The 9,173-nt window shown below is 45.3% G+C and overlaps 1 protein-coding gene across 2 annotated transcripts; it reads left to right on the forward strand.

Annotated features, from left to right (window-relative positions):
• The first annotated feature begins 1,662 nt into the window (after positions 1–1,662).
• DDX5 (DEAD-box helicase 5) lies at positions 1,663–9,146 on the forward strand. Of its 2 annotated transcripts, none has more exons than XM_068655056.1 (13): positions 1,663–1,818; positions 3,284–3,449; positions 3,598–3,694; positions 3,780–3,913; positions 4,036–4,101; positions 4,550–4,691; positions 4,779–4,939; positions 5,092–5,264; positions 5,481–5,591; positions 5,824–5,885; positions 5,966–6,025; positions 7,273–7,497; positions 7,954–9,146. In XM_068655056.1, the coding sequence occupies exons 1-13, from the start codon at positions 1,811–1,813 to the stop codon at positions 8,334–8,336; spliced, it is 1,788 nt and encodes a 595-aa protein (XP_068511157.1). In that variant the 5' UTR covers positions 1,663–1,810; the 3' UTR covers positions 8,337–9,146. The 2 variants fall into 2 exon arrangements, with proteins under 2 accessions (XP_068511157.1, XP_068511156.1); XM_068655055.1 differs by having other exon boundaries at positions 1,686–1,842.
• The last annotated feature ends 27 nt before the right edge of the window (positions 9,147–9,173 follow it).

A 9,173-nucleotide genomic window follows, 5' to 3' on the forward strand; every position in this document is an offset into this window, starting at 1 on the left:
CACGTATTTTTTTTTGCAAGAGTCAATAACTAGGTATATAGGGCAGAACCTAGTTAATATAGCTGATTGTATATGTAACATATGGGAATATCCAAAAAGCTTTCAAAATGCTTTATTCAAGGTCTTATAAGGAAAAAAGATAAACTGATAAGATTTAGAAAAAGTAATTAAATCTCTTTGTTGATCTGCAGTTAAAAGGCAAAAACTGTATGAATAAATAGACAATTTTCATAACAAAGTTCAATACACTTAGAAGTGATGTAAAGGTGTTTAATAAGGGCCTTATGTTTTAAATACACTACCCAATATGTCAACAGTTGAAGCTGGCTGAGCAGTGTCTGAGAGTTTTCATGTTACTGACCAAGTGAAAATACGCCAGGTGAAGAGTGGATAAAAAGTAGTATATGTGAAGAAGGAACAGCTGTTACTATTCACTGGGTTACTTTTGAGGAAGAGATTGTGGAAATACCTAGTACTAATCTAAGAAAAAACAACAATAAAATAATAAAAAACCCCACAACATTAGGAAATAATACATGCTGGATTGAAAACATCATTATGCCTTCCTATGTAAGTCTGTATGGAGGCCCAGATCTTGCATACTGTGTGCACTTCTTGTCACTAAAGTGGCAAGGTTTATCAGAAGTGTGGAATTGCTTTTAAAGGAGAAAAAAATTAGACTGCAGTTTTGGCTTATAAATGAGGTGACTTAGAAGATATTAATATACAGAAATTGTATAAATAATTCAATAGAAAATAATTATTCACTGTTTAATAACTTTGTTTTGTATTCCCTTGTTGTTATCTAGCAACATATCGAAAACGAAAGGAAATATTTTCCAGGTAGCGTATGATTAAACTTTGAAACATGTCGTCATGGTATGTTAGAAGCTAGCATGAATAGAACAAAAACGGGAGGGAACATACGTAACTGTTAGATAGTGATTTTTGTCTCAGAAGAGCCTTAAGGCATGGATTGTGAGCAGGTGGGAGGATACACCCGGGAGGGCTGTTACAGCATTTCCGACCTTGTGTTGTGTTTGTTTGCCTTGGCCACTGCTGGGAGCAGCGGCGGGCAACATGGCTGCTTCGGGTTGGGGTTCGAGCTGCATCTTTTGTGCTCCAAGCCACAGGTGGCAAGGCACCGGAGCCCCCAGCCAAGCAGGGCAGGGCAGCAGCACCGCATCCACCTCAGGTATTTTCTGCTCGTTACCCCCGCGCTAAGCAGCCTTGTCCTTCAGTGTCTCAGTAGCCACGCTCCTCGTGACCTTCGAACCGCCTTCCTGTGGCATCGGGCGATCAGAAGGGAGTTACCGTTTCCAAGCCCGTGTGTTTATGACTTTTAATGACTTAGGCAGCGCCCCGCGTGTACCCGCACAGGCCGCTGGCGGAGCGCTGCCCCTCAGCTCCCCCCTCCCCTCAGGCCGCCCCCAGCGGCTCTGCGCACGCGCAGCCCCTCGCGCGCTTCTCGGGGCGGTGACGGCGGCGCTGGCCACGCCCCCTAGGGGAGGGGAACTTCCGGCCGGCAGCGCCGAAGGTGGTCAGTCGGCCGGGCCGCGGCCACGCCCACAGGGGAGGGGGGCGGGTACTGCGGCCGGCCGGGGCCGCTTACATAACAGCAGGGGCGGGTTCTGCGCCTGCGTCACGCGGGGGCTCCCGGCAGCCTTTGCGGCGGCCGCTATATAACCGGCATCCGGGCGGCGAGGCGCCCCACAGTCAGTGGTCCCCCGACGACGGCGCAGGATCCTGCCGTGCCCCTCGGCCGCCCTCTGTAGTCACCGGGACCGCCTCGCCCACCGCCACCATCGCCATGCCCGGGTATTCCAGCGACAGGGACAGAGGGTGAGTCCGGGGGCCCGGCTGGCGCTAGCCGCCGCCAGCGTCCGGACTCTTGAGCCCGACCGCGGGGGGGTTGGCTGCGAAGACGCCTAAAATGGCGGCGAGCCCCGGGGGCTGGGCCCCGCAGCCCTTCCCCTCAGCTCTTTCCGCCTCGAAGTTTCTGGAGCTTCGCAGCGGGCGGCCGGGGGAGGGGGAGCGGCCCCAGGAGCCCCCGAGCGGCGCTGGGGGCGGGCTCCGTGCGCGGCTGGCCGCGGGGCTCGCTCCGGGCGCGTACCGGGGGGGGGGGGGGGCGTCCCCTGGGGGGCCCGAGGCCCTTCGGGGACGTTCCCCCAGCACGGGCGGGCCCCGCCGGGCTCCGTTCCGCACGCCACCCCCCCCTGTTGGGGGGGGGGCGGTCGAGGTTTGTGGGTCAGTGGGTTGGCCGGGCGCTCCGCCGACGGCGGGGGCTCGGGGAGCCGTGGGTAGGGCGGTTCCCGCTTCTTCCCTGCCTCCCCTCATGGGGGACGGCGGCTCTGGCGGCCGCTGGCAGAAGCCGGCCGGCTCCCGCTTTGTGTTGTGTAAGCGGATGTTAATGGCCGGCCCCGCCATGCGGTGACTGAGGGGAAATCAAAATGCCGGCTGCTGCTGCTGCCTTTGTTCCTCCTCCTCCTCCTCCCCCCGCCCAGCTCCGACTCTAAAATGGCAGCGGCTGGAAAATGTGGCGTAGACAGAAATGAGAGACAAAGGAAACAGCGCTGGCAGGAAGCAGCGGCCACTCAGCCCGGTCCCCTCTGGGAGCGCTGTGTAGTGTGGAGGGATCGCTCCCAGTTGGTAAAAATTGGGGAGCCGTCGGGGCAGGGGAGGGAGTCCCGTGCTTAGATCTGGTTTAGCACTCCTCAGCATGCGGCTTTGCTTCGCATCGAGCCTCAGGGATGCCAGAACAGGCTTTTGAGACGAGCCTTTTCAGAACAGAGGGGCCTGACCTAAAATGTAAACAGAAGATGTGTGGTCTCGTGAAGTTTGCTTACAGAGAGAAGTCTGTACTTTAAAATACATTGAAAAAACGCTTATGGTGAAGTTGTTCGGAGGTTTTATAACAGACCCTGCCCACTTTCTGCAGGCTGATACAATAGGAGTGTCACTTGGGTAGGAAACCATTTTGATCATGGAGTAATACAGACGTGTTAACGTTCTTACTTTGCAACTTGCAAGTAGGCCTTGTAGCTTCATCTTAAGAAAACTGCAGGGTAATGTGTTACCATAGCTTCTTGACTAGAAAGATAAGCAAATGATGGCATCCACAACTTTAATGTGTTTTGGAAGTTTAAGTATCATGTGGGTGAGGTTGATAAATCAGAATTGTAAAGTCACACAGCAGATTACAAAGATAACAGTTAAGTTGTGGAGGAGGAAGAAGACCAGAAAGTTTCTTTCGGTTTTTATATTATGTTATGTTTTTCTCTAGGTTTGGAGCACCTCGTTTTGGAGGAAGTAGAGGTGGACCTCTTTCTGGGAAGAAATTTGGAAACCCTGGGGAAAAACTTACCAAAAAGAAATGGAATTTAGATGAACTGCCCAAATTTGAAAAGAACTTCTATCAAGAACATCCTGATGTAGTTAGACGTACTGTGGTATGTACTCTATCCAACTCATGCAAAAGTAAACAAATAAGTACAAACATGCTGAGGGTCATGGGGCCCAGTAGGCTTGGGAGTGGGAGTAACTTAAATAACTTTGGTATCAAAGCTTATTTCCAGTAATGGGATTTTTCTTTTGCAGCAAGAGGTTGAGCAGTACAGGTCAAGCAAAGAAGTCACAGTTCGGGGCCATAACTGTCCAAAACCAATAATAAACTTCTATGAAGCCAACTTTCCTGGTAAGTGAAGAAAGCCATAGTGTTTTGTTTCTTCTAGGCTTGATTAACAAAGTGTGAGTTAATAAGTTTTAATTTTCTCTTGAAGCAAATGTTATGGAAGTGATTCAGAGGCAGAACTTCACTGAACCAACTGCTATCCAAGCACAAGGATGGCCTGTTGCCTTGAGTGGGTTGGATATGGTTGGAGTTGCACAGACTGGATCAGGGAAAACGCTGTCTGTAAGTTTCAAGTAGTGTGGTGTATTGCTGGCTTTCAGCAGTGGAAGTACAGTCTGGTGTACAGCAGGCTTGAACAGTCTTGGAAAGAGACACTAATAGACATTTTCTTTTCTTCCAAACAGTACTTGTTGCCTGCTATTGTGCATATAAATCATCAGCCATTCCTAGAGCGTGGAGATGGACCTATTGTGAGTATTTCTAAATGAAAGAGGAACATAATTGCTAGAGAAGTTGACTTTTTTGCAGTCCAATCATCCATGCCCATGAAAGTACATAGCTTCTAGTGTTTCGCTGAATAAAAGGGTGCCATGTTTTGGTGTTCTCCCAAGAACACTCCATAAGCCTTGATTTGATACTGTAAAGCTTTATAGGATAGGGCTAGATGTCCCACTTTGGAAGTTGCTTTTCACTGGAAGCTTGTGAGTTTTGGGTATCTTCCCACCTAAGACATGTGGTTGTTTGGTAACTGTTCTACTTAATGGGTTCTACTTAACTTATTTCTGCTTGTTTGGGCTACTCAACTCTAGTCATTCCAGCAATGAAGTGCTATATAATGACCTTCTGCTTTAAAGCTTACGTAAGACTAGAAACTTAGAAAGTAAATATGGAACTAAAAGCTGGGCATCTTACTTCCAGTGTCTTGTGCTGGCACCAACTCGTGAACTGGCTCAACAAGTGCAGCAAGTAGCCGCTGAATACAGCAGAGCATGCCGCTTGAAGTCTACATGTATTTATGGAGGTGCTCCAAAGGGACCACAAATTCGTGACTTAGAAAGAGGTATAGATAAGTTTTAAGGCATCTTGTGAAAACTGTGAGACTTTCACTGTGAAAATTATTTCAGCTGACTTACTGTTTGTTTTTTAGGTGTGGAAATTTGCATTGCAACACCTGGAAGACTTATAGACTTCTTAGAAGCTGGAAAGACCAATCTCAGGAGGTGTACTTACCTTGTTCTTGATGAAGCTGACCGGATGCTTGACATGGGATTTGAACCTCAGATCAGAAAAATTGTGGATCAGATAAGAGTGAGTATAAGTGGTACCTATATTTGTTGGCATTCCAGAAACAAATGGCACTGTTAAATGACACAAGGATATCTCAGTTAACTCAGATTTGTCTGGATAGACTTGATTGGGCATTTCACTGAATCTTGTACTGATACAGTCTCTTTCTCTAGCCTGACAGGCAAACTCTGATGTGGAGTGCCACATGGCCAAAGGAAGTAAGGCAGCTGGCTGAAGACTTCTTAAAAGAATATGTACACATCAACATTGGTGCACTAGAACTGAGTGCGAACCACAACATTCTTCAGATTGTTGATGTGTGCCATGATGTAGAGAAAGATGACAAGTAAGTAGTTAGTGGCAGAACCTTCAGCAGGCTTTTTTAATGGTTAATTTTAGATTACGTATTAACTCAGGTGAACTTGTCTCAGTGGATTTTTTTTGACACCAGTCTGATACCCCTAAGAAAACTCTATGTTGAAAATAAGGCTGGCAAAGCTGGCAGCAAAGTGATTGTATAGTGTAAGTAATGAAAGCTCTAACTACCATGTCTTCATGACAGGCTTATTCGTCTGATGGAAGAAATCATGAGTGAGAAGGAAAACAAAACAATAGTTTTTGTGGAAACCAAAAGACGATGTGATGATCTTACCAGAAAAATGAGGAGAGATGGGTAAGTCTAAATAGTACTAAATAGTAGCTTGAAATGAAGTGAGCTACCCCAATAGGCTGAACATGCTCTTGATACTTCATGAGTGACCACTTAAAACTATGGTGCCAAAACTGACACTGCACCAAGTGTTAGCTGAGATGTTAAATCCAGAAGCTGTTTAGAACTTGTTGGTAACTGACTAATGGAAGTACTCAAAGAATGTTTTGAAGTTGATAATCTTCTGTATTGTCAGGTGGCCAGCAATGGGTATTCATGGTGATAAAAGTCAGCAGGAACGAGACTGGGTTCTAAATGGTAAGTACTTGAGCAATTTTGGTAAGCTCTGTTTGTTACTTGATACATGAAGAAACTGATGAGAGTTGCTTGTGTTACAGAGTTCAAACATGGAAAAGCACCAATCCTGATTGCTACAGATGTTGCATCCAGAGGTCTAGGTTAGTAAAACTCGTAATGCCAGTTGCCCAAAGTTATTTAAAGAAAGTCTATTGCTTTCTTTAACCTCTGCATTTTTCTAAGTTTTCTTCACATAAAGGTGCAGTCTTTGTGGCAAGGCCTAGGCATGACAATCGGAGGACTCGAGGGGGATGGAGGACTAGTGGAAATGATCGGCTGGCTGCTTCCAGTCAAATAGAGAGGTGAAAGCTGAGAGCATTGTGTGCCAGTAATCTTCAAAAGGCAAAGATCATCCTTTAAACTACTACCCCATAAACTGTTCTCTCATGAAATAAGCAGTCTCATTCACAGTTCACTTTGCCCTGGTATTTCTCTTCTCTCCATGCTTTGCATGATTTGCCATGGTGCAGTACTGTTAGTTTTGTGCATACTGTCTGCTGTGATCTGTGGGTCTTTGAATTTCAGTGAGTTTGCTGAAATGTCGAAGAAAATAATTACAATGTTCAATGAAATTTTTTTTCAACCATGAAATGGAGAGAGCAGCTTTAAAATGTACTAAGCCTTGTACAAATTGGTGAGTACTGGCACATGAAATCTGAGAAAAAGTCCACCTCTCACTTTAGCAAGTGGGGCAGGAAAGCAATGGCTTTTCTAAATGCCTTTGAAAGTCGAAGTTCCTCCACCTATATGTAGTCGTCATGTCGAGACCTGCCAGAGAGAGAGACACATTCTCAAGTGAACCCTGGCTTCTTGGAAGCGCTTGCCTAGACGAGACACAGTGCATAAAAACAACTTGGTGACTTTTGGGGGACAGGTATGTTTTTCTTGCAGCTGCAGTTCAAAGGTCTTGGCAAGACGAGCAGTGTGGCCCTTTTTTTTTTGAGCTTCTGATGAGTGTGTATGTGAAGGACCTTGTATGTTTTTACTCTAAGGTCCTCAAATGAGCACATGAAGAGGCTGCTGTGAGCTTTAGTGGCCCTACTGCAAGAAGCATTCAGATGTCACTTGATGATTTGTAAAGGGGACTCTTGAGTTGGGAATGACAAGCAAATGCATACTCCTTTATGGTAAGGTTTTGGATCACAGGGTGGGTGATAAGACGGGAACAGACGGAGTGTGCATAACTTTCTCTTCCACAATATTCATGCAGAAATGGATAACTCTAACACTGTTCTTTGCAGCCATTATTTAATTTAAAGTGCTATTGTCTAACGTTTATCTTCGATTTGGCTGTTGTGGTGTGCAAAACTTTGTACCTCGCTTTTTGCCACACTGCAACGCTTTACAGATGTGGAAGATGTGAAATTTGTCATCAATTATGACTACCCTAACTCCTCAGAGGACTATATCCACCGAATTGGACGAACTGCCCGCAGTACCAAAACAGGCACAGCATACACATTCTTTACTCCTAACAATATTAAGCAAGTAAATGACCTCATCTCTGTGCTTCGGGAGGCTAATCAAGCCATCAACCCCAAATTGCTTCAGTTGATTGAAGACAGAGGTTCAGGTAAGTGCTGTTGTCAGGCATGGTGCATAGCTTTCTTCCCAGAACAAACTGGAAGCTCAATTTACCTTTCCAGCCTCCCCAAAATGGACATGGAAGGTAGCTTATTGGGCAGTTCTGGTGACTTGACTAGCAACAACAAAACTGCCTGCCCCCAGTGTTCCATGTGCTGTGGAGCATCTTCCAGTGAGCATTGTTCTCATGCTGCTGCTCATGTTACAGCAGTAGAGTGCATGATTCCACAGTGGTTAGAGAAAGGAATCTAGCATGTCTTCATATAATTCAGGGTACCTAACTGGAGTCCAGTTAGTAACTGGAAAGCTTTCTAGTAGACTTGCCTTGCTGGGGCAGGAAGTAAAAGATCATTACTAGCTGAACTCACTGGGTGGTACATGAAATGTAGTTTCTATCGTGTGTGTGTGTATATGTATATATAACTATGTCTTGTCTCTTTAATAGGTCGTTCCCGAGGTGACCGACGTGACAGATATTCTGCGGGCAAAAGGGGTGGATTTAGTAGTTTTAGAGAGAGGGAGAATTTTGAGAGAACCTATGGTGCACTAGGAAAGAGAGACTTTGGAGCAAAAGCTCAAAATGGGGCCTACACTGCCCAAAGTTTCAGTAACGGAACTCCTTTTGGAAATGGTTTTGCAGCTGCAGGCATGCAAGCTGGCTTCAGGGCTGGTAACCCTGCGGGAGCTTACCAGAATGGCTATGACCAGCAATATGGAAGTAACATTGCAAATATGCACAATGGCATGAACCAACAGCAGTATGCATATCCTGCCACTGGTGCTGCTCCTATGATAGGTTACCCAATGCCAGCAAGTTATTCTCAATAACTTAGTGTATTTAAATGTCTCAGTTTTTTTCATAATTGCTCTTTATATTGTGTGTTATCAGAACAGGATAGTTATTTAAGAAATGGGAAACGCAGAAATGACTGCAGTGCAGCAGTAATTATGGTGCACTTTTTCGCTATTTAAGTTGAATATTTCTCTACATTCCTGAAACAATTTTTAGTTTTTTGTACTAGAAAATGCAGACAGTGTTTTCAAAGTAAATGTACAGTGATTTGAAATACAGTAACAGAAGGCAGTGCATGGCCTTCCAATAAAGATATTTGAAGACCGAATTTTCTTTCAGATGGCAATTTTCTCAACATGTGCACAACTTTACATTAATGGAATGTCAAATGTTTTTATATTAAATTCTAGAAAGGTTTCTCAACTGTGTCTGATTAAACATTTAAGCTTATATAAAACCAGCCTTGCCTTGATTGGGCTAGATTGCTTAGCATGGCAGGCTCTATTTGATGGGGAAGAAATTTAAAGCTGTTTTCTGAATAAGTCAGAAACAGTACTCTTCCTTGTCTCATTAGCATAGGGCCAGTTTCTGGAAAAGATCCATTGGAGTAATGGTATAGCTAGAAGTCTTGCTAACCAAAACTCTGCTGAAGTGGTGTTGCTAATGAGCTTCTGCTACAAGTGTAGGAAGCTTTTTTGCAGCACTGTAACTGTTGCATATGTGCAGACTAGGCTTGAGTGTAATGTGTCTACAGCTGTCAGGCCTTGTGAGTTAGCATGCAGGCTTACTATGAGCTTCAGAGAAATGGGAAGATCCTAGCATTAAAATTTCAAATTATACTTAAACTGGTATTGAGCAGTGATTTCTTTATT

The sequence above is a fragment of the Anas acuta genome, chromosome 18 (assembly GCF_963932015.1).
Source record: "Anas acuta chromosome 18, bAnaAcu1.1, whole genome shotgun sequence".
NCBI classification, from domain to species: domain Eukaryota; kingdom Metazoa; phylum Chordata; class Aves; order Anseriformes; family Anatidae; genus Anas; species Anas acuta.